This window comes from Podarcis liolepis (genome assembly GCF_965112155.1).
Source record: "Podarcis liolepis genome assembly, chromosome: 18".
In the NCBI taxonomy this organism is placed as follows: Eukaryota; Metazoa; Chordata; class Lepidosauria; order Squamata; family Lacertidae; genus Podarcis; species Podarcis liolepis.
This window is the reverse complement of record NC_139572.1, coordinates 9,973,928-9,998,761: the sequence shown is the minus strand read 5'-3', so window position 1 is coordinate 9,998,761 and position 24,834 is coordinate 9,973,928. Positions and strand designations below refer to the sequence as shown.

General features: G+C 49.0%; 1 protein-coding gene and 1 long non-coding RNA gene across 7 annotated transcripts in view; one reads left to right on the top strand and one right to left on the bottom strand.

The window, feature by feature from the left end:
• Positions 1-24,834, bottom strand: part of DOT1L (DOT1 like histone lysine methyltransferase) — a 73,628-nt gene that overhangs the window by 13,457 nt on the left and 35,337 nt on the right. For 3 of the 6 annotated variants that reach the window (XM_083483595.1, XM_083483598.1, XM_083483600.1), the window contains exons 10-25: positions 22,260-22,328; positions 20,810-20,916; positions 19,512-19,553; positions 18,813-18,896; positions 17,986-18,223; positions 16,628-16,741; positions 15,566-15,657; positions 14,720-14,821; positions 12,677-12,814; positions 12,452-12,577; positions 11,822-12,330; positions 9,582-9,705; positions 7,697-7,843; positions 4,673-4,802; positions 3,035-3,663; positions 1,002-1,207 (exon numbers count right to left, since the gene is read on the bottom strand). In XM_083483595.1, the coding sequence (XP_083339721.1) occupies positions 1,002-1,207; positions 3,035-3,663; positions 4,673-4,802; positions 7,697-7,843; positions 9,582-9,705; positions 11,822-12,330; positions 12,452-12,577; positions 12,677-12,814; positions 14,720-14,821; positions 15,566-15,657; positions 16,628-16,741; positions 17,986-18,223; positions 18,813-18,896; positions 19,512-19,553; positions 20,810-20,916; positions 22,260-22,328 (2,857 nt within the window). The remainder of the gene's footprint in view (positions 1-1,001; positions 1,208-3,034; positions 3,664-4,672; positions 4,803-7,696; positions 7,844-9,581; positions 9,706-11,821; positions 12,331-12,451; positions 12,578-12,676; positions 12,815-14,719; positions 14,822-15,565; positions 15,658-16,627; positions 16,742-17,985; positions 18,224-18,812; positions 18,897-19,511; positions 19,554-20,809; positions 20,917-22,259; positions 22,329-24,834) is intronic. The other 3 variants (XM_083483596.1, XM_083483599.1, XM_083483597.1) reach the window with 2 other exon arrangements.
• Positions 10,392-24,247, top strand: LOC310697608. Its single transcript, XR_014521094.1, has 2 exons — positions 10,392-10,730; positions 23,916-24,247. It is a non-coding gene; the product is annotated as an uncharacterized lncRNA (long non-coding RNA).

Genomic DNA, 24,834 nt, shown 5'->3' with positions numbered 1-24,834 from the left:
CGATAGCTTTGGAACACAGAAGAGAGAGGGCACAATGAGCCAACCCCCTGCTTCTTGGTTGTAGGATCCAAACCCTGGCACCTCCAGACTCCCTTCCCAAAATCCTGGACAGCAACTGATGGCTAGTGTAGGCTTGGGAAAACCCAGCCAGATGGGTGGGGTATATGATGATGATGATAATTTTTTTTTTTTTTGTACCCTGCCCATCTGGCTGGATTTCCCCAGCCACTCTGGGCAACTTCCCACAAAGATTAAAAAATACATTAAAATGTCGCACATTAAACACTTCCCTGAACAGAGCTACCTTCAGATGTCTTCTAAATGTCAGGTAGTTATCTCTTTGACATCTGGTGGGAGGGCGTTCCACAGGGTGGGCGCCACTACCGAGAAGGCCCTCTGCCTGGTTCCCTATAACCTCACTTCTTTCAGTGAGGGAACCGCTAGAAGACCCTCAGTGCTGGACCTCAGTGTCTGGGCAGAACGATGGGGGTGGAGACGCTCCTTCAGGTCTACTGGGCCGTTTAGGGATTTAAAGGTCAACACCAATACTTTGAATTGTGCTCTGAAATGTACTGAGAGCCAATGTAGGTCTTTCAAGACCGGTGTTATTTAGTCTCAGCGGCCACCCCCAGTCACCAGCCTAGCTGCCGCATTCTGGATTAGTTGTAGTTTCCGAGTCACCTTCAAAGGTAGTCCCACATTGAGCGCATTGCAGTAGTCCAAGCGGGAGATAACTAGAGCATGCACCTCTCTGGCAAGACAGTCTGCGGGCAGGTAGGGTCTCAGCCTGCGTACCAGATGGAGCTGGTAGACAGCTGCCCTGGATACAGAATTGACGATGATAATAATAATAATAATTTTTATTATTAAAGTACTGAGCCAGGAAGACCAACAGGCTTGACTCATTTGAAGGCAGTTTCCTACGGCAGTGAGGTCTTTCCGACGCAAGACCAGGGCCCCCGCAGGGGTGTTCCCCCCTACAAGGTGAGGTCCACACTCACCTGGTGCTGTTGTGGTCATCCTCCGAGCCCTGCTCCTCATCAGAAGTCAGCGGCGAGTAATGGATGCCATTGCTCTGGGTCAGGGGCTTCTCCTTTTTCAGCACGGGGGGCTGGTCGCTGTCCTGGTAGGGAACAGGAGAGTTCTTCAGGGAGTTTTCAGGGGAAGAAATGGCTGTTATTTCTAAAGGCTGGTTAATGTTACTGACCTGAGGAGGAAAGACAGAAGAAGAAGAAGAAGAAGAGAAGCATTTAAGGATTAGGGAAGCACTCCTAACGTTACGGCATGTTTCGTGGGGGTTTTGCGCTCTTATTTTCTCGCTATTTATAGTGTTTATCTACCCCAAACTGCAGCCAAAAAGGACCCCCAGAGCTCCTTTTTCCAATTGGTTAATAGGTGACCATCCCCTGGGCCTTAGAGCTTTACATTTAAGGGACACAGCAAAAATTTGTATCAGATCCAGAAATACAAAAGTCACTTTCACTCCACCAAATCACAAAATTTAGCATTTGTGATCTGTTTTGTTGCTTTCGTTTTTTTCTACAGTGTCTGCTCCCTGTTTGTTTGGAAAACAAATACCATGTTCTTAGAAACGAATAGACATATATTAAAAGAAACTGCAGCTTCTGCTTCATTCCTATGTTTTGTAACTTTGGTTTTGTGGGGTTTTTTGTCTGTCTATTCTATCTATCTATCTATCTATCTATCTAGGCATAGCAAAAAGAGAAACGGGCATCAAAGATGACATATTCTGCTGACCAACATTTCACTGTCTGTGGCAAAGGAGAAGATTATAGGACACGGGTGTCAAACACAAGGCCCGCGGGCCGAATCCGGCCCACCAGACCTCGTCATGTGGCCTGTGTAGCCGCCGCCGGCCGCCAGCCTTCACCTTTTATTCTCGCTTTTTTTGGGGACACAAGAAAGCCGCCTCTTCAGCGCATGCGCGGCAGCCTACAAGCCAGAGAACGTCTGCCCTCTAGCGGCGCCAAACTGCTGATGCGGCCCCCGATGAATTTGAGTTTGACACCCCTGTTATAGGATCAAAGATTCATAGAGCATCCTAACTGCACTAGCTATGAGGGGCTACAGGTTGATATTTATGGGGCTTCTGAAGGAATGCAAACCCCAAAGGGCCGCACTGAAAGGGGATTGCACAATTTATTTATTATTGATTTTGTAAAATCTACGCACTGCTTATTGGAAAAAAGAAAAAGAAACACCTCAAAGCGGTTTGCTAAAGACAGAACAGTAAAAATCAAGGGGGGGGGGGGGAGAATCGCAACCCTACTTTAAAACATGCGAAGTTGAGATGCTAAAAGAGATTAAAATGACCTCACCTTTCTAAGCATCTGGGTAAAGGGACCCCTGACCATTAGGTCCAGTCGTGGATGACTCTGGGGTTGCGGCACTCATCTCACTTTACTGGCCGAGGGAGCCGGCGTACAGCTTCTGGGTCATGTGGCCAGCGTGCCTAAGCCACTTCTGGTGAACCAGAGCAGCACACAGAAACGCCGTTTACCTTCCCGCTGGAGCGGTACCGATTTATCTACTTGCACTTTGACGTGCTTTTGAACTGCTAGGTTGGCAGGAGCAGGGAGCTCACCCTGTGGCGGGGATTTGAACTGCCGACCTTCTGATCAGCAAGCCCTAGGTTCAGTGGTTTAACCCACAGTGCTACCCGCATCTAGATTTGCCTAAACAGGAATGTTTTTAGCAGGCACCAAAACGAGCAAACTGAAGGCCTGATATCAATAAGCAGGGAGCTACAAAGTGAAAGAGCTAACCAATTGAGTTCTTACAGATGTGGAACAGGCATTATGTGGCGCCCGCAGAAGGGCCGATTCCACCGAATGATGCGATCAGGTGGGCACCTGTCAGGTGAGGTGATCTCACCAATCCACAGAGGGCTCTCGCTCTCTCCCTGTCTGATCACCTGGAGGCGACTCTGGCTTGCATAGGCTAGTGGCTGCGTAAACCACCCCATCTGAAACCACCCAAAACAAGCAAGCAAGCAAACCACCTTGGTTCTCACCATGGAGTTGATATTGAGGGGAGACCCCGACGGCTGAGCGAAGAGCCCAGCCACCGCAGGCAGCGGTTTGCGCTTGGGCGACACACCGGAGTTGGTGCCCGGTGCCCCCGTGGAGGAGCGCTTCCTCCGTCCGCGCTTCTTCCCATCCTGGCCGCACTCTGCCCGGATGCTCGCCGTGTGGGCGCTGTGCTTGCTGGGTGGGCAGTGCTTGACGGTCCCGGTGGCAGGTGAGATGGTGAAGATGAACCTCCTCTTCCCCTCGCTCTCGGGGTCGGAGAAGGCTGGCTCCATCCCTTGCGGGTCGCCCCTGGTGCCGCCGCTGACCTCGGCCAGTGCTTTCTGGGAGTCCACGTACTGCAGGACGCCAGCCAAACCCTGGGGGGCGCCGTTGAGCCTGGGGCTGGCCGAGTGCTGGTGGGCGGGCGAGCTCTGGGCCGAGGCCCGGGAGGGCATGGCCAGGAACGAGGGCTGCTGTGGGGTGGAGCTCCGGGACCCCGCCACGGAGTTGAACAAGCTCCCCGAGCTGGAGGCGTCCTCCAGGGCCGCGTGGTCGATGGTGGGGTTCAGTGGGGCAGGGCTGCTTGGGAACGCCCCGTTCATCGCCATGGAGCCAGACATGTAAGAAAAACCTGCGAGGTTGAAACAGATATATACCAAAAAGCTAGTTTAATCTCTTGGAAGCTGCAATTGAATTGGACAATGCCGAACTGGTAAAATTTAGCAGGTAAAATTAAATATCAGGGTGAGATACACTTTTAGGAGGACTGGGAAACATTCGTAGATCATTTAAAAAAACTGCTGTAAACATGCTGAAATGCAAGTAGGCCCTGAATAAGAACAGCAGTTAAGATAGTATTTGAGAAAATTCTGGTGAAGATAAGGTGCAGAATAACTGTAATACGCAGGAATATTTGAAAATTTAGGGATACCATGGAGGGATAATGGGGAAGTCCAATGTTAATTGACTGCTAACTGGAAAATGTTATATTCATTTGTTTTTGTGGGTTTTATAAAAATAAAAATTTGAAGTGCAGACAAAAGTTGGTTAATTTCTTTATGTATGCAACGACAGCAGGAAGAATGTTTCATGTTCAAAAATGGAAAGAGGATGAGGTCTCAAAGAAGGAAGAATGGCTTATTAAAATGATGGCAAAGCTAGCAACAAAAATTAAGAGATCAAAACGAGGAATCGTTCTTTGAGGACTGGAAAACTTTTTGTAGAATATTTGAAGAAGTATTGCGATTGCATGAAAACGCAATCAGGATTTGAAATATGAGCAACGGCAGAAAGATGTTAAGGCTAATAATTTAGGGTGCAGATATATATGGAGGTAAAATATGCAGTGTCAAAGGATTAACACAGAACATCAGGGAGGGGTGATCGGGAGCCAATGGATAAACGAAACTTATTGTTGAAAATATTTGAAAACTAAATAAACCAAATTTTTTTTTAGAGAAAAATACTAAGAGAGATTAAAATCACCCCACCTTTCTCAGAATCTGGGTAGGCTTGTCTAAACAGGAATATTTTCAACAGGCACCAAAACAGCTGCTTTAACATCCCTAGGCACCTGGAAGGGCTAAAATCCACCCCATTGGGGAAGGTGGGGTTGAGAAGGGAGATGGGGAACAACTCACCTGAGGTAGCCAAAGGTGGCATCTTTCCACCGGCGGCACTGCTAATGCCGTTATGAGAACTAGCACCATATTGTTTTTCAAGTGTCGAAAAGGAGTCTCGGATCTGGTGGACGGGGCTGGGGGTGCTTCTCTGGAGGGACGAGGGGGGGGGACGGGAAAGAGAGAGAGAGAAAAGAGAGAGAAGGGTTGGTTGAGCTTCTGCGAAGGAAACAGACTTTAGACTGATGCTCCTGTTAAAAGTGGCTGGACCGCGGGGCAGGCAAGCAAGCGACCGCAAAGAGCGTTAGTCACAGAATCATAGAGTTGGAAGGGACCCCCAAGGGTCATCTAGTCCAGCCCCCCTGCCACGCATGAATTCTCGTCCAAAGGGGTTAGGAGAGAAACCGCTAATCAAGACCAACTGAAGGAGCTGCTTTCACCTCAAAGTATGGGCCAGTTCAGCTCAGTGGCTCCTGCTCTGACTGACAGCAACACCCCACGTATCCCAAGCATAGGTAGGGTCTGCATTTCAAAAGAAATTTAAAGAAACAAAACTCTGGAGATTGCAGTGATCCCACCGCTCACCTCCTGCCAACTGAAGCCTCGGAGACTGCGGCCATTGAACCCGTCACCTTCCGCTGACTGAGCTGTTATCAACCCAGTCACCCATAATTTAACAAGGTACTTTTCATTGTACAAACTATGGCGGTGAACCTGCAGCCCTGCGGAGGTTGTTGGACGCACAGCTTCATTCAGCTCCAGGCAGCGTGGCCAAAGTTAGGAAGGATAGGAGTTGTGGTCCACTTTCTAGAGGGTACCATGTTTGTGTGTCACCGACACACCAGCCACTCTGGGTGGCCTCCAAGTCTTCTTAGGTTGGGGGGGGGATGACCCGCGTTGCTCCACATATTGTGCATTTCCGTTAGACATGCTTTCACTCAGCTCAGATTTCAAACGATGCCTACTGAATATCTGGCTGGGAGATGGACAGCCTCTGTACATGCGGATCAGGGCCTGCTGAGGATCCTGCACATTAAATTCTACACTGTCCATTGTAGGATTCACCCAGAGCTAAATTTATCTTCCCTTTTCAGATTGCCTTAGAAGGTCAACCGGACGACTTGAAAATTAAATGCCTGTTGGCGCATGTTGATAAGCGCATCAGTAATAGGGTGGCACCATTCGCACCAGCGTCAAGAAAGATAAGGGCAACCTTTCTGGATAGCACAAGTGCCAACCCCAGGGATGCTGACCAGAAGGAAAGCTGTTAAAATTCTGGGGATTGTAGATTTGTCCTGGTCTGGTGCATGCAATGTCTTTCGTTCTGTAGTTGTGTTATCTGTGCTTATATTGTACAGTGATTCCTCTGGATCAGTGTTCCGGAGCCCCGTTCGCATCTAGAAGCAAACGTAACTAGCGATGGCACATCTGTGCACACGCGCGTCGCTTTTCGCCGCTTCTGCACATGCACGTGATGTCATTTTGAGCGTCTGCGCATGTGCAAGCGGCGAAGCCTGGAAGTAACGCACTCCGTTACTTCCGGGTTGCCGCAGAGCGCAACTTGAATGCGCTCAACCCAAAGCACATTCAACCCGAGGTATGACTGTATTGTGATGGACATTGGCTATAAACAATAAAATCCCCTCCTGAGAGCAGAAAACTCAGCTTCTTAGATCGGGGTGAAGGAGACTGGCTGCCAAGGGACCACAACTCCCATAAGCCAGCACGGCCAACGGAGAGGAGAGTTACAAGTCCAACAATGTCGGGGGTGGGTGACGGGACACAGATGTTCCTTGCCTGCAACCCTTTCTTAAAAAATAAAATAAATTCAAACAAACACTCTCCAAGAGAAGACAAGGGAACGAAAGCAGCAGCAAAACCAGACACCTAGTCCAAAAGCTGCTTGGCCAGTTTTAACAGTAGAAGAAGGGTCAGAATTCTTCCACTTCCAAGCCCTGCGTTCTGCTTTCTAGACCAGGGTTTCCCATACTTGTTGGACTACAGTTCCCATCATCCCTAGCTAAGAAAGACCAGTGGTCAGGGATGATGGGAACTGTAGTCTCCCAAACTTGGGTCGCCAGCTGTTTTTGGCCTACTACAACTCCCATCAAGCCTAGCTAGTAGGACCCATGGTCAGGGATGATGGGAATTGCAGTCCAACAAACAGCTGGAGAACCCCTGTTCTAGATGAAGCCAGGTAGCAGAACGCAGAGGCAGATCTCTGGGACCCATGAGGACTAACAGAGTAGCATTTTTTTTGTTTTGTTTTTTTAAGAAGGGGGTTGGGTTAAGAAAAGGGAAGGAAATTTCTCAGGAATCTGTGCCACGCATCTGATGAATTGGTCTCCCTTCTGCAAGACTGGGAGGGAGTTCTCAAGGAGTCAAAACTTTGGGTCATGACTTCTTTGAGTGCAACCTGCACAGAGAGGACCATCCTAGACTACTTTGCTCCTTTACGAGGAAAGGTCAAAGGAAAAGAACCTGGAAAATATATATATCCTCTCCTGTGTTCAAAGACTTTGTAGCATCTGGATAGCTGAGTTGGTTAGACCATGGTGCTGATAACGCCAAGGTTGCAGGTTCAATCCCTGTATGGGGCACCTTCATATTCCTGCCTTGCGGGGATTGGACTGGATGATCCTCAGGGCCCCTTCCAACTCTGCAATTCTATGATTCTAAGAGGATAATCCCAAATCGAAGCTGTATCTCACGCTTTCATCTATTGCACCATAAGCACGCCTGAGTTTCATCATGCTGTTATTTCTAACAAGCACACGTTATGATCCTCAGCGTTCCTATTCCGTTTTCGACGGGTCTGCGACAGCATAGCAATCAATCAACTGCATCGGATTCCTGATTCCAGAGGAGTAGGGCGGGAAGAGAGAATGAAAGCAGCTAAGAGCTGGAGCTATCCATAGGGTTTGCAACTTAAAATATGTTGTTGGGAGCTGCTCCCAAGGCCCGTCAGATTGGCTTTTTTGTAGCAAGGGGTGAGGAGGAGGAGGAAGAGGAAGAGGAGGAGGAGGGAAAAGCACCCTTACTCACCACCTTCTCAATACGGCTAGGTAGGACTACGCTGGCCAGGGGGATACTAACGGGGAGTTTATTGGGCTGCACTGTGCTCAAGGGGATGCTGATGGGAAGGCTGGTGATGGTCTCCCCGTTACTCGCGGACGTCCTCTCTCGCAAAGCCTGCAGACACACAAAAAAGCAGAGAAGGCCAAAATAATGCAGCGCCCCCCCCTTTCGCCTTCCGAGCCGAGAAGCTCTCAAAAGGACGCTTAGCGGAAGGAGAGCACGGAGCGCTTGCAAGCAATTCCCCACCCCAACAAATATTCTTAAAAAGACACGGACAAGAGGTCAACTGCATCAGCCAGCCAACATACACACACACACACACAAGCACAGTTTGCCGTTTCGGTCAGAGTACAAACAGGAGTCCATTTAACCACGGTGGCCTTGGAGATGGGGAATATTACACCTGTGCCGGTTTTTGCTAAGATAAACAGACGGGCGCCAGCAATGTCGTTTTGGTTCCCCCATTCACAAATGTTTGAGGCCGGACTTTGGAAACCAGGGCTGATTGCAGCTTGGTGCTTCTGACACGTTTAAGAAAGGGACAGTTCGGGGGGGGGGCAGAGAAATGCATTCCACACCCCACTGAGACCAGACAACAGGACAGGCACGTACTTGTGACACAGCAAGAGAGAAAACGCTGCATCAAACAGACCCAAGTCTAACCTCCAGAGTCGTGTAAAATGTATTTTAACATACAGCACTCTCAATCTGGGCACTTTATTATGCAGTGTGGGTTTTTCGGGTCCTGAAGAATCCTCTTTGGCTCGGGACACAACCTGCATTTCCCCATCAGTATGCTCTGAGCATAACCGATCAATGTCTCCCGTTGGCACAGAGATTTCCTCTTGTGCAATGGGACCCCCCCCCCCCAAATTCCACCCTGTGGAGTTACTTCAAATCTGCTCTAAAGGGTTGGGGGAAACCCCAGAACTGAATTAGAGGGCACACAGGGGGTGGGGGAAGAGTCCCTTCACACAAGCAAAAATCCCTGCACTGAAGGGAGATTTACTTAGCACTGGATTCAGCCCACAACTTACTCGGCGTTGGATATGTGGGATAACCAGCCACAAGTAACCCAACATGCTTAAGTCTAATGAATGCATGAAGGGGTTAATACTAAAAAGCCATCTATCCTGCCAGGCTTAGCTATGTCACTTCCCTTACCTTGGGAGGAAACAGGTAATTCAAGCCTATTCTTCCTCCCAACTCCAGTCTACCCGAGAAGCTCAGCATGTGGTTGCTCCAGCTCAACCGCATGGCTTTCACCAGCCACTCTGGAGTTCCTATACCAATAATCTTGGAGCTTTGACTGCTTTATAACTAAGCTAAGTTTTACTACGCCTGTGCAATGTTTCTGACCAATGTATGGAAAAGCGCATGAACCGGAGCTTTGAAGCATTTGTAAGTAAACCAATCTTTAATTTACCAAACCTGTGGCTTTTTCATCTATGCTGGGGGAACAGGGAAATTTTGGAAGGGCATATTTTAAAGGTCTAACAGCTTATATTTGCACCCTTCACTCTTCTGCATATTCCGTGACTTTAAATCTCTACTGGGGTTCTTGCCCTGAGACCTCCGGGTATAGGACGGTATATAAATTCAATAATCATAATAATCTCTCACCAAAGAGTACTTGCTCCAAATTTGGATCTTCACATTAGTAATTATATATACTGCACTGGAGACAACCCATAGTTCACTTAGCATTGACTAAGGTTCACTTAACATTTGGTACAGCTCAGTTCCCCCCCAAAAAAACCACACACCACACAGCTGAATACTCCTGGGAAGTCAACTTTATGGAAGCTGCACCCGGAGGCTCAGGGACCACCCCACCTTGCGGCTTCCTTACCTTCTCATTGGCTACTGACAAGGCTGCCGGAGAAGGGGGCTGGGGTTCCTGAGGGCTCATCTTCAGGCCGTTCGGCATCGCAGGGCTTGAAAAGGTGAGGCCGTTCTCTTTCACGTGCTCAGTCCTGCCAAAGGGAAATAATAATAATAATTATTTATTATTTATACCCCGCCCATCTGGCTGGGTTTCCCCAGCCACTCTGGGCGGCTTCCAACAGAATATTAAAATACAATAATCTATTAAACATTAAAAGCTTCCCTAAACAGGGCTGCCTTCAGATGTCTTCTAAAAGTGTGGTAGTTGTTGTTCTCTTTGACATCTGGTGGGAGGGAGTTCCACAGGGCGGGTGCCACCACCAAGAAGGCCCTCTGCCTGGTTCTCTGTAACCTCACTTCTCGCAGGGAGGGAACCGCCAGAAGGCCCTCGGAGCTGGACCTCAGTGTCCGGGCAGAATGATGGGGGTGGAGACGCTCCTTCAGGTATACTGGACTGAGGCCGTTTAGGGCTTTAAAGGTCAGCACCAACACTTTGAATTGTGCTTGGAAAATAAAATAAACAGGGTGCAAAAGTTCTGGAGGTTTCCTCATTGCCAATGGAAAGCGTTCATCATTTGTTAAGAGAGACATCCTGCCTTTCATCACGATATATCCCAAGCAGTGTTCAAAATTCAACAGGTGCAAGGCGCATTTTGAACCTGGCTATTGGTCACTCGTGACCAAGTAAAGATGCCTGGGTGCCAGGATGGCGCCTGACGTCTCCACCATCAGGGGATCCGTGGATCTGGACCTGTTTTCACACACTAAGGTCCCATCCTGTAGAATTCCATCAGTTATATTTTATCTGCACAATTGGAATGAATTTCTGGAACCAAAATGCTTTTTTAGTGCAGCCTGAGAAGGAGCAGTGAAGAGCGTAATAGTTGTCGCTTGTCTTCGCTTCCCCCACTGCCCTGCTCAGAGTTGTGAAGGATATTCTTGTGTTATGAATGGTCCATGTCACCATTAAGAAAAAAAGAGGTCAGAAAAGGCTAGTAGATATGCAAACTATCCCTGGATCAAGGGACTTTTCTTCTTTAAGTTCTCAAAGTTCTTAACCTGGCTCAAGGTTGTCCTCTGAACTAGACAGATGTTTAACTGAGAATCCATCGCAGTCAGTCCACCCTTTGAAAAATAAGGCTTTCGAGTCGTCTTGCCCCCAAATGGCAAATAGGCATTGTGTTTTGGCGACTGTAACCTTGGTTTAAGTAGCCATTTGGTGCCTGGCTTGTATGTATTATGTTTTTATATGTGTTGGAAGCCATCCAGAGGGGCTGGGGCGACCCAGTCAGATGGCGGGGTACAAATATTATTATTAATTATTATCGTTACAGTGGTACCTCAGGTTACAGACGCTTCAGGTTACAGACTCCGCTAACCCAGAAATATTACCTCGAGTTAAGAACTTTGTTTCAGGATGAGAACAGAAATCGCACAGTGGAAGTGGGAGGCCCCATTAGCTAAAGTGGTACCTCAGGTTAAGAACAGTTTCAGGTTAAGAACAGGCCTCCAGAACAAATTAAGTTCTTAACCCGAGGTACCACTGTACTACTATTAGATTAGATATGGGGAGACCTGGAGCCCTGCAGATGTTCCTGGACTCCTAGCAGCCAGCATGGCCAATGGCCAGGGATGAAGGGATGTTGGCGCCTAGCGCCATCCGGGTTTTGAGCAGGCAGGCTCCACACCAACCGTGGCTTATCAGTATTCAGCAGTATTTGATGGGGAAACACAAACCCTTCCTCCAAAGCCCTGGTTGCGTCGAAGAAGGCTGCCAGAACTTGGGACGTGGAAGAGGGGGCCAGCTTGTTTCCTCCTGCTCTGGAGGGTAGGACTCGAACCCATGGCTTCAGGTTACAAGGAAGGAGATTGCGACTCAACATCAGGAGGAGACATTCTCAACAGGGGAACGGTTTCCCTCGGGATGTTGCTGACTCTGCTTCTTTGGGGGCTTTTAAGCAGAGGTCAGATGGCCACCTGCCAGGGATGCTTCAGCATTGCAGGGGGTGGGCCTAGATGACCCCTGGGGTCCCTTCCAGCTCTACAGTTCTATGATTCTATGAACTGCCAAGTGAGAGAGAACACCTCCTTCTGTCCGTGGTACTTGGCAAAGTCCAGTCTGCGTGGAGCAAGTGGGAGGAGGGAGCTGCCCCAAAAGGACCCCTCGCTTGCCCCAAGCCCCTCTGCTGCTGACCCCTCTCTCACCTCTGGTGGTTCTCAGCGGGCGCTGCTTTCCCACTGCCCACGTGGTCCTGGTTCAGATGCCTGCGGAGGGCGATCTTGGCCGGGGAGAAGCGGGTGTAGTCCGGCAAGGACAAGCTAGAGGCCTTGTCCGGCTTCTGCCTGCCACTGTGGCTGGGCGTGCAGGGGACTATGTCTTGGTCCAGGTGGGAAGCCGGGTACTGGGGGGTGCCCTGCTTGGAGGAGGAGGACGAGGAGGACGAAGAGGCCGGGCGGCCAAGAGCGGCGTGGATCTCGTAGGGCGTGGCGTGGCCGTTCATGGACAGCTCGGGGCTCATGCCGTTCAGGTGGGGGCCCGCGGGGAACTTGGAGCCCTCCAGCTCGGGGTGGAAGGTGCTGTGATCGGGCTCCGCCTCTCGGCTCGGGTGGCGCTTGTGGCGTGGGTGGGTGAGGGAGTCGTCGGGAGGCATGTAGGACTTCAGCTGCAGCAGCTCCTGCTGCCGCTGACTCTTCTCAAGCTCCACAATGCTGATCTTTAAAAAGAAAAAATGGGGAGGGTGGGAATCAGGAAGTTTATGTGCAATGTGCAAATTGGTTACGCCTGGGTTGGGGCGTCTTCCAACACTCTGGTCTTATGGTTCCACGAAACCCTACCTGCAGCTCCAAGCAATGCTTCTGTTTCTCAGAGATCTGGTTTTTCAGTGCTTGCTTTTCCTTGAGCAGATTCTCCAGCGACAGCGTCGACCAGTCCAGCTTCAGCTCTTCGCACCTGGCCTTCAGCTAGGATATGGGGGAGACAGACAAGGAGGGTGAGTTTGGACGTGAGCCCCCCCAGCCCCCAGCCCCGAGACGCTGGGACTCCCGTTGGGGAGGACGCACCAGCTGCAAACTCTGGTTCCTGAGCTCGCCATTGTCTTTCTCCAGCTGCTTGGTCTGCTCCTTCAGCTGCTGGTTGTGAGCAGAGATCTCCTTCTGAGCCTGGATAAGGTCGTTGTACGTCAGTGCCTTAACACCCAGCTAGGTTGGTGGGGGGACAGAACATGGTTAGACCCCCACCCAGCATCATCCCGGCGACATAAAACAGGGAGCATCAGTTTGGGAGCAGGGAAGAAGTTCAGGAAAACAAAAAAGAACGGCTTGCCTTCTCCTCGTGCCCCTTTCCATGCCAACTCAGGAAGCCGTGACCCTGTTGCTGCAGCTGCTACAGAGACCACCCAGCCCACTGCGTTACAGTCTCCCCTCTTCTGAGCTGATGGTCTTGAGCATACCCTTGGGGGGCTTGCCCGGAGGGACTCAGGATTACATCTTTATTGCTTCGTGGTGGTAACTGTCCCTTTGTTTGGTAACCGTATGCCTTGTTGTTGCAAGCCGCCCTGGGACTGTACAGTGAAAGACGCTAAATCTGACCCAGACAGATTTACTGTATTTTTCGCTCCATAAGACACACTTTTTTCCTCCTAAAAAGTAAGGGGAAATGTGATTGCATCTTATGGAGCGAATGGCGCTGTGCAGAGAGAGAGAGAGCTGTGCAGAGCCCCTTCAGCGAAGTGCCTCGCCTGTGAAGCGGGGGGAGGAACGGAGCCCATTCTGTCCCTCCTCCCGCTTCGCTGAAGGGGCGCTGCGCAGCTCTCCCTCTCTGTTCCTCCTATGTTCCTCCCTTCTGTTCCTCCTCCCGCTTTGCAGGAGAGGCGCTGCGCAGAGACAGTGGCCAGCACTGTGGCCAGCTTGATGCCTGTGGGAAGCCCACAAGAAGTACATGAGCATCATAGCACCTCTCAAAACTTGGTGCATCTTATGGTCGGGTGCGTCTTATAGAGCGAAAAATACGGTGATGTGTCTAAAATTGTCCCGTCCTGATTGATATCAGGACCAATGCATGGGGCAGGGCACTCTTCAGATCTAAACTTTTCGCACAGAGATAGGGAGGGGATAACGATCTGGGGTGTGGGGGCCCCTGTACAGCTTGCACAAAGACCATTGCACTGTGACTCCAGGCTAGAAATGGGTTTGGTGTGTGCAATCTAGATGTGGCCTGAAGGGAAAGAGAAATAAAAAATACCAGCTTCAAGGAAGATCAGCTATGCTATAGACATGGGTAAGAGGGCAATTAACCCATTAAGCAGAGGACTTGGAAAAAGTGGGGAAAGTGGAGATGGAATGTAGAATGGTCCAGACCTGACTGCCAGAGGCTTGGGAAAAGCGAGACAGAGGGTTTTATGCACGTGATATACCAGATTAATAAATAGTCAGGTGCAGAAAGCACATCCATGGTGACGAGAGATATATCAGTTAATGTCTGAATGTAAGACTATGAAGGATAGTAATAACTGGATAGTCATGTGTAGTTACAATCAAGCTATAACATGGAGGTCCTCCTCCGAGGGCCTTCTCGGTGGGGGCACCCTCCCTGTGGAATGCCCTTCCTTCAGATATCAAGGAAAAAAACACCTACACAACTTTCTGGATATATCTGAAGGCAGCTGTGTATAGGGAAGCTTTTTAATGTTTGATGTTTTGTTATCTTTTTATATAGGCTGGAAGCCGCCCAGAGTGGCTGGGGTAGAATAAATATTACTACAGAGGTACCTCGGGTTGCAAACACTTCGGGTTACAGACTCCGCTAACCCGGAAGTAGTACCTCGGGTTAAGAACTTTACCTCAGGATGAGAACAGAAATTGTGCACTGGCAGCGCGGTGACAACGGGAGGCCCCATTAGCTAAAGTGGTACCTCAGGTTAAGAATGGTTTCAGGTTAAGAACGGACCTCCGGAACAAATTAAGTTCGTAACCAGAGGTACCACTGTAAACAACAACAACAACAACAACAACAACAACAACAACAACACATGCTCTGCAGAGAGCAGTCTCTGTCTCTGTCTCTCTCCCCCCCCCCCCGCCCCGCTGGCCACTCCCCACTCCTACCTCATCCAGTTTCTGCTGGAACAACCGCTTGATTTCTTCCTTCTGAGCCTGGCAGTGAGTAAACAACTGTTGGGCCTTCCCCAGAAGCTGAGTATTCTTCTCCTAGAACAGAGGCAGGGACAGGAGAGGGTGGGGACACAGCAAGGTTAGCAGGTGCACACAGCACATTATCCAGTGTAAAGAAATGGTACAAAAAGGGATTTGTAAGTAGATAAAGCAAAACTGCATGTGTAATGAACCTTTTTACAAACATGAGTTGTAAGGCACTGTTGTATGACAATTACAGTTTCTCCAAACATCTCAAATTACCGTATTTTCCGCTCTATAAGACGCACCAGACCACAAGACGTACCTAGTTTTTGGAGGAGGAAAACAAGAAAAAATATATTCTGAATCTCAGAAGCAAGAACAGCAAGAGGGATCACTGCGCAGTGAAAGCAGCGATCCCTCTTGCTGTTCTGGCTTCTGGGATAGCTGCGCAGCCTGCATTCGCTCCATAAGACGCACACACATTTCCCCTTACTTTTTAGGAGGGGAAAAGTGAGTCTTATAGAGCAAAAAATACGGTATTTGCGTTCCTTCTTTTGCATTCTGTGTCAAGCTTCAATGGTAAGAAAACTGAGAACTGCTGCAAGGCGGCAGCTGTAGATTCCATTACAGCCTCTCGCTTGACTTCTCAAAACTGTGCTAATTATATCATTCCGCAAGAGCTTTGTCGCTTCTCAGGGCCAAGGGTTGAGTTCCAAATTCCAAAAGGGGCGATTGCATTTCTACTCAGAAAAACTCCCTGATCAGGCTTAAAAGGAAGATCCTACACAGCTGCCGAAAGGAAGTTTGTCTCCTTACCTTTTCCTGTTCCAGTAACTGCTGAAGGTTCGCCTTGTATTGAGGAGTCTTCATGTACGTCATGAACTGCATGTACTGGATCTTGAACGAATCTGTGTTAAGACCAGAGGAGATGGAGAACGGAAGGACATCGTCAACGACAGCCTTGCATTCAGGACCAGCCTCCCCCATCCCTCTCTCAGTAGAACAGCGGTCCAGACTCCTTTAAATGAGCTGGCGACTCAGAGCCAGCTGCAGCTCCTATTTAAGGGCTCAGTCCGAGGACCTCTGGTGCTGAAACAATATCTGAGCTCCCTTTACATGGAATCTCTACCCCAGTGTTTCCCAAACGTTTTTGGGCAACGGCACACCTGTTTACCGGGAAAAAATCTCGCGGCACACCACCATTAAAGCCCCGCCCCGTGACGTCAGCGCGCAGCGTCACGCCGGGAGGGACGCACAAAAGTTAAAGTTTTTTCCCTTCCCCTTGCCGGGGTGGGAGGAGGCAGCAGAGCGAGGGATTGAGGGACGGCGGCAGCGGCTGTTGTGGTGGTGGCGGCGATAGCGGGCGGAGGAGGAGCCGTCGCCGGGAGTTGCTGCTGCTGCTGCTGCTGCTGCCCGGACATGCCGGCCTCCTCCTCCTCCGCTGTCTCGCGCGCTGCCCCGCCGCTCGGCACCACCACCGCGGAGCCGCCCCCGGCTCGACGCGGATCCTCGCCGCCGCCTCTCGCCGCCCGACTCGCCCGCCTCCCTCCCACGGCACACCAGCTGGTGTCTCACGGCACACTAGTGTGCCGCGGAACACCGGTTGGGAAACACTGCTCTACCCTGAGCCCTACGAGCTGTCCATGGTGCTACTGAAGATAGAGTCACAGGTCCTATTCAAGTCCCCCAAGGGCTGGTGCTGAAACAATATTTGAGCTCCGCTCATATGGAGCGTCTAGCCTGAAGCCTCCACGGAGCTGTCCAGGGTGCTGATGAAGTCTCACATTTCCCTAGTTGCACAAACCTGAACACACCCACACCCTCCCACACCAACCATGTGGGCTGGCCTGCTCATCGAGGAGGGGGAAACCTTCTTACCTAGCAGCTTCTGGAGTGCAGGCGGGGTGGGGGTCACCAACAGCTGGTTTGACGAATGCCGCTGCACTTTAGGAGGTAGTTGGTAATACGGACTACGAGGTGACCTGTAAGCATCTGAAAGGGAGACGACGCAAGGTTTGCTTTAGGAGCCCCACCCAAGGAAAACAGGAGGTTGTGGATTTGTGGCGAGGAAACAGGCTGGGAGATGGCTTGAACCACAAGTGGAGGAAAGATGTGGTTGAATACAATCAAGCACTGGTGAGGGCTCATCACCAAGCCTACCTATGAAGCTGTAAATGGCTCAGGACTGCTAGCCACTCAGGGAACAGGACACACACACACACAATGTGTGTGGGAGGAATGTGAAGTAGCCAATGCTACTCTAGATTCCTGCAGCCCCCCATTAACTCTGCCAGCTCAGCTCTCCCCTGACTCCTGAAGGGGGCAGCGAATCACAAGATCAGGGTGTGGGGAATCCGTGAAGCCAGCCAATGCCTCTACCTAGCTCCACCCTTATCTCAGACACTGCATCAGTATATCACAATGTTGAAAACCAGCTATATCCTTATTCCAGACATCATGATGTATCAGAATATTGTGATGTTTAGCTGGTGATATATCGTGGTGCTAAAGGCCAGATACTGCCCAGCCCTAGTAGGAGCAAAATCCAAGTGCACATTTAAGGAAAGCAACACCTTTTAAATTACCGTATTTTTTGCTCTATAAGACGCACCCAAACATAAGACACACCTAGTTTTTAGGGGAGGAAAACAAGAAATAAGAAAGCAATGCAAAGCCTCCTGAGCGAAGAGGGAGCGCTCCTCTCTCTTCGCTCAGGAGGCTTTCCGGGGCTATCCTTGAAGCCAGGAGAGCAAGCGGAATTGGTGCACACCGATCCCCCTTGCCCTCCTGGCTTCAGCAAAAGCAAGCCTCCTGGCTCCTCCCCCCCCCCACCTCCTGCAAAAGCCAGGGATAGGATAGCCATGCGAAGCCTCCGAAGGGCAGCGGGGTGAAGGCTCTCCCTGCCTGGAAGAGGCTAAGCCAGAAGCTAGAACAGCGAGAGGGAGCGCTGCGCAGTGCTCCCTCTTCCTGTTCTGGCTTCTGGGATAGCCGCACAGCCTACATTTGTTCCATAAGACACACACACATTTCCCCTTACTTTTTAGGAGGGGAAAAGTGAGTCTGATAGAGCGAAAAATACGGTAGCTTTATTCTGTAAACCGCCCTGAGACCTCCGGGTATAGGGCGGTATATAAATTCAATTAATTAATTAATTAATTAATTAATTAATAATGGCCCACACCACAACGTGAAGGGTGGCAGGTGGCCAGCTAACACCAAGCAACTTGGCAGCTCACCCTGAGGAGAAGACGAGCAGGCCTGCGAAACGGTCTGGGCGTGGAGGAGCTCCAGGGCCGTCTGGTTCCTCTTGGGCTTCCGCTCTGAGCTCACAATGTTCATTTTCTTGGGGCGCCCGCGCTTCCTGCCGGCCATTTTCCTCCCCTTCTTGCTCAGCTTCTTCTTGCGGGCTTTGGACGGAGATGGCTTTTTGATGGCGTTGGCCCCGGGGGCGGCCTCTTCTTCAGCACCATAGTCCTTTGTGCAACAAAGAGAAAGATAAGAGGACACGAAACCCGAGAAAAGCAGAATCCCTCCCTTGAGAAGCTGTCCAAGGGCTCTCTGTTGCTCCCAGAGGCATGAGGACTAGAGTCTTGTGCTATACGTATGGGAAGGGCTGGTTACTGGGGGGAGGTGCTTGTTCGCCTGTACTTCCAATTTCATTTTTTTTAAAAAAAAACAACCTTGTTTGAAAAGACTATTTAAAGAAATATTACAGTATGATGAACTCACGGCCAGATTTGAGCTATGAGCAACAGAAGTAAATAGATTATAATATTGTGGTTGTGATTTGACAGATAGAAGGAGCAGTAGAAGGGGAGAAAAAACAACATGGAAAACGGGGTGGGAACAAAAATAAGAGAAAAGCTTTGATTGTATATGTTAAGAATGTTGAAACTTAATAAAATATAATTGGGGGGTGGGAAGGTTTGTTTAAAGAAATGTCATGTTGCAGATGTTGGGATCCACCCAGCACCACCCAGAAACATGCTGCCCCTCTGATGTGTGCCTGGCTTTTAGGAAACTGCAACTGTCCACACACAGCGGATTATTCGTGGGATCAGACCTTGGTCTCTTGGGCCTTTGTTGGCGTGGTGGTGTTGCTCTTGCTTTCTCGTTGCTGGCGACGTCTAGCTGCCTCTTGTTCCTCCTGCGGAGTGTAAACATTGAGAGCGTGAGCACGGAGAAGGCTGGGGGGTGGGGGGGAGAGAAAAGACAGGAAAACGCCCCCCTCCTTCCAAACAATAAGAGGTGGAGGACACACAGGAAGAGTGTGTTATTTCTCCTCTTGAAAACGGGCAACTCCACCGTGCGTGAAAATGTGAGCCTATCTCCCTGCAGCCTTTCCAACATAGGGCATTGGAGGATTTGAAACAGATGTTGGATAGTCAACCCATCAGGGATTATTTAACTGTGATTCCTGAATCAGAGGACTTGGACTAAATCAGGGATTTCCACACTTTGTTCTCCAGCTGTTTTGGAACTACAGTTCCCATCATTCCTGACCACTGGTCCTGCTAGCTAGGGATGGTGGGAGTCATGGTCCAACAACAGCTGGAGACCCGAGTGTGGGAAACACTGGCCCAGATGATTCCTTAGGGTCTCCTCTAGCTCCATGATTCCATGCATACCAGCCACGGGAGAAGAGTGCTCAAAGAGTGCTTTTGCACTCGCGTTACGTGTCTCGGAGAGGCTGCGCTACTCTGAAGCTTCCACGACTGCAATTAGGCTTAAAAAGTAAAACGGCTATTGTTACGCCACTTACCCTGAGTTTTGGATTTTTGAGACTAGAGAAGTAGTTTTCAAGCTAAATAGCAACGACAAGAAAAATAGATCAGTATAATAAATAAACGAATAAACCACCTCAGATGTCCCAGGTGTTTCAAAGGAGCATTCAGGCACCGACTCCCTAAAAACTACACCAAGAACTCACCCTTAAAATATCATCACACCAGCATTTAGTGATTTGGGACCAACAAAATGAGAAGTCTTGTTTATTTTTTCCTACGAAATTTATGTAGGACTTGATTGTAAAAAAGCAAAAGCAAAAAAAACCCCCACCACTCTCAAAATAGTTTACAAAAAGCAGCGTCTAAGAAGCAGACAGAACTTGTGTTGATGGACCACAATCACAGTGCAATGACTGAACAACGGGAAACTGCAGACACTGTGTTCTTGGGAACCGCAAGTGACAAACAGTCAGGGTGGCGGCGGGGGGGACGGGGGGGGGGACTTGCCACCTAAAATCACCAAAGATAAAAGGTTGCAGTCCAACTAAATAAATAAATGCAAAAGAGAGGCGTCAGGGTCCTAACGCAGAGCACCCAGGAACTTTGGGGTCCCTTTCAGCTTGACAATTCCATAATTCTAATTCTCTGCGGAAAGTGGTTTGTGGATTTCGCTTGCTGCTGCCCCCCCACACCCCTTTTATTTTTATTGAATATATTTATTAAATTTATATGCTGCCCTTCATCAAAGATCTCTGGGCGGTTCACAGAATGAAATACAAAATAAAACACAAGTAAATAATTAAACCAAAACAACAAAACAGTAACACACCCTTTCCTGACCCCACCAGGAACACAAATGCACGTTGATTCTTGGTATAACAGAGTAGGGTCAATAGCATTGGCTGAGAAACTAACATGCCAGGTGAGAGGTGCAAAGGGCGAACACAATCCATATTCCTTTTATAATATATGGCAAAGGTTTACTGAATACATAAATTGTTCAGACTGTGGCAGGAATCCACCCAGCACTCGTGGGAAAATGTGGTGTGATCTCTTAAAGAGTAATCATATGAAACTTTTAACACGTGGGCATGCTGAAAGCCTGCAATTTTATCAGGACATGTTATTTGTTGTTTACTGTTGTAACAGCTACTTTCCCAGCTTACTGTACCATGAAAATAAATAAAGCTTTTTTTTAAAAAAATGTGCAATAAAATTGGGCCGATGATGCTCACCACTGCCATTTGCTAATAAATTAATACACAAACTTATTCACACACACCCCCTCGCAGACAGCCCCCACCCACCCACTGCCCTGTGTGCAGCTACTCACTATGGTCCGATCGATAGTATGCAGGTAGTAAGAAACAGGTTTCCCAGTCCATGAGACAGACCCTTTGAGTGGTGACAGTTCTACGACTCTCATAATAGTGCCGATATCTTTTGGGGGAGGAGAAAGATGGGAGAGGGTTAAAGAGGAAACAGGAGCGCCAACTGCGGAGCACATTTCAGAGTGACACCCCACCCTTCGTGCTGTTTCACTAGGGAACTCATTCCTGCAGCAGCCAGGGGTGGACAGCAACTTAGACGGCTTTCAAAGAGGAATGGGGGGCAAACTGACGGGGGGGGAGAAGGCTGCCAAGCCACAATGGCCAGAAGCAGTAAGTGCTTCTGAATACCAGCTGTGGTAGAAGGCAAGAGAGCTCTTGGGCTGGGGTCCTGATTGCAGGATTCCCACAGGCGTCTCGCTGCAATAACAGGATGCTGGACAAAAATTGGCCTGATCCCGCAAGCTCTTCTTATGTTCTTTTTTTAAAAAACAAAAGCCTGTTTCCATACACCAAAGATCGGTCATCTCTAGGTGTGGCTGAGTAGAAGGTCAGGGGTGCTGTGATTTGAGACTCTTAACATAGGGCTTCCCAAACGAGGGTCTCCAGTTGTTTTGGGACTACAATTCCCATCATCCCTGACCACTGGTCTTGCTAGCTAGGGATGATGGGAGTTGTAGTCCCAAAACAACTGGAGGCTCTGACAACATCTGGCAGAGGGATCAGAGACACACAGAAATTTCCTGTCCCGACCTAAGAATTAGCATTCGTTGCGGTATCATTCCCTCTTGAGAAGACGGAATGCCTTTTCTTACGAGCAGAGATGGGGAACCTACATCCCTCCAAGTATTGTCACTCCAGAAATGCCTCTATTTAGAACAGGCATCCCTTCCTGGGAGTAGAGATGCCTCTTCTTAGATGACGGGAGTTCTGTTAGGATTTCACCTCCCCTATGCTGCAGATATAGGATTGTTGGATCACGTGTCTGTGTGTAATGCATTTCAGCTGCTGATTGTTAGAGCTATATAAGAGGAAAGGGAGATACACTGTTTGCTCCCTTCCTCCCACTGTTCTCTCACAGCGATGTTTTGTTTCAGCGTTCTCTCCGAGGAAGAGAGAGAAAGAGGAGCCGTGTTTACTTCGTACTGTTGTGTTTGATTTCGTTGCAATAAATAAGGATTAGATGTTACATCCCAAAGCTAACGCTTCTATTTTGGACTCTGCTAGTCGTGTGCTCATGTCCCAGGAGGATATGGGTCGCATCAGTGTGACGGGAGACCGGAGTGATGAATCCCGGGCGACGCTGCATTGGGGGAAGGCACAAGGGCCTCGGCGTTATCTCCCAACAAGTTCAAGCCCAGGGACATCCGAGGGAGCAGGCATAAGGGCTGCACAACTAGCTGCTCACGCTCAGTTCAAAACCTAACACACTTTTAAAATAGAGAGAGGTCTTACCACTCAAGTTTCGACTGTTTATTCTAAAGTTCAATGGTGCAAAAGGTTTCGAGGATACAATCTGGCCACCTGTCAGGGGAAAAAGCAGGAACAGAGCCCCCTCGTTAGTTACCCTAAAGCAGTGGACAGGGCACAGGTCAAGTTTGTGCCTTCTTATGTCAAAAAGGCAAGGCTTTAGGAATCTCTCCTTTCCCCCAATCATTGTTCCTTGCTAACGTAAAATCAAAAAGCACAGGCAAACAAAAGGCAGGGAACATAAATCAAAAGTAAACAAACCACAGAGAGAATGCATTTGGCCAAGAAACGGAAGAGTTGGCCCTCTCTCCCTGTGGTGCAGGAAGAGGTGGACTCTGGCTATTGCAGAGGAAAGAACTCGCAATGACACATTTCCAGGACCTGAAACATTTCCCTGCCATCGGGTGGGATTCCACTCCTTACGGGTCAATTTCAGATATGTGCCACACTCTCTTCCCCGGCTAAATTGCAAAACAAAAAAAGGCTTTTCGTGCTGCATTGATTTTTCTACATTATCTGCTCTCTGTTAATTTCGGAAACACGGTATTGCTACTGCGCTCTGCACCTCTAATCATGTTTTCCCTCTTTCTTTTCCGCCTGCACTTTTGATTTCATTTTAATAACCATTTTGACAATCTTACCATCAGGGAGGTTCACGGGTGCTGCACGTAAACTGTCTTAACTCTCCCCCCCCCCCCCGACTCACCAAGTTGAACAGATGGTTTTATATGAGCTGTGGGCATTAGGAGTTTGGCCTACCCACCCCAAATAACATCTGAAGTGATTTACAGGGCTCAAGAAAGCTTCCCTAATGGCTGCATATAAATTGTTTCCTTTTAGGTCACAGGTTAATTGCTCTTTATACCGAGGGCGGAGAAGGGCGGGCAGAGACCGGTGGCGTTCTGCAGCAGCGCCCCCTCAGCCTAGTGAACCATATTCACCAATTAAGTGTACTTGCGGTCTTTTTTAAAAACAACAACAGCACAGGTAAATACAGCGATACAGAGGACATGAACACTTGCCACATCTAAAGCTAGACCTTTTGTCTGAAGAGCTGAATGAGGGAGAGGAAGAGCAAAAAAGGGGAACAAAAAAACATGTGTGAAAGCGTTTAAGCAATAAATATCGGAGCAGCCGAACCACAGGCACACACAGGCACACACAGGAACATTCAGATCAGCCCTAGTAAACTGGGCCCAGCCCTAGCTGGCAAAATCTCACTGACGTGAGAGCAGTGTTTGAAATTAGCCAGGCGCCAGGCGCCTTTTGCTCCTGGCTTTCAACCACCTGCAACCAAGTGAACATGCCTGGGCGCCACAATGGTGCCTGGTATCTCCACCATCTGGAGGTGCAGGCCTGGGGATCACTGGATCAGGATTGTAATTCCCCATCCTGTAGAATTCTATCCGTTGTATTTCATCTGCGCAAACAGAAATGATTTCTGGAACCAAAATGCTTTCTCTGTGCAGCCTGAGCTGGAGCAGCCACCGCTAAGAGAAAGAGGATGGAACAGGCCAATAGATATGTGGACCGTCCCTGGATCAAGTGACTTTTCTTCTTCAAATTCTCAGAGCTCTTTACCTGGCTCAAGGTTGTCCTCTGAACTAGCCAGGTGCTTAACTGATAATCAATCACAGTCAGTCCTTCATTCGGAAAATAAGACTTTAGAGCAGTCTTGCCCCGAAAGGGGTAACTAGGCATTGAATTTTGGCAACTGTAATCTTGGTTTCAGGAGCCACTTGGCACCTAGCTTATTTATCAGAGTTTTCAACACTGTGTCAGAGGGAGATTTATTCTGGATGCCTCTCTGTATATAAAAAAATTGCCAGCCAAATGCAGCCTTCTGCTTTTTGTTACATCCATCTTCCTATACTATTCTGCCAGATGGGTTAATAGTCATCTTGGTTTTTTCAGTTCTACAGCTATGGCATTTTTCTATTACTCGGTCATATCACTAGAGAGAAAAACATTGTCACAGATCTGCCAGAATGTGTAATATTGTGATATATGTACTTAGAAATTGGCATTTTTGGTTTTAATACAGGGTGAGTCTTTTAAAAGAGACCCAGTGGAAGATGTGTACTCTGTACCCACAAGGCCTCTTTTAAAGGACTCACCCTGTATAAAATTCAGTTAAAAACTGCACATGCACACACAAAGAATTGGGCCCAAATCACCCAAGTGGGGTGGAAGGAAAACCCCAAGACAAAGGGTGAGAAGAGAACAAAGCTTTTGCCTGACACCTGTGGAAGAGAACTGCTCCCTGTGACAACACCCATGAGATCGAAGAAGCCTGGCAGGCTGACACAAAAGCGCCTGGGAGGGAGTTTCACAGCCACAGGACTCATCAAGGCCGCCAGATCGCATTTCAAGAGCAGGTGTCAAGTCCTCATTTGCGGGCTGTGATAATTTTTACAAGGTGAGATCAACCTGAGCCAGTTTTCTGTTGAAGGACAAAGACAAGGACTGATAACGGCTGTTTTAAGAGAGGGTGAAGGGAAGTGGCTGGCCACTGTGGGAACAGGATGAGGGGCTGAGAAGGATGTTGACATGCTAGAAG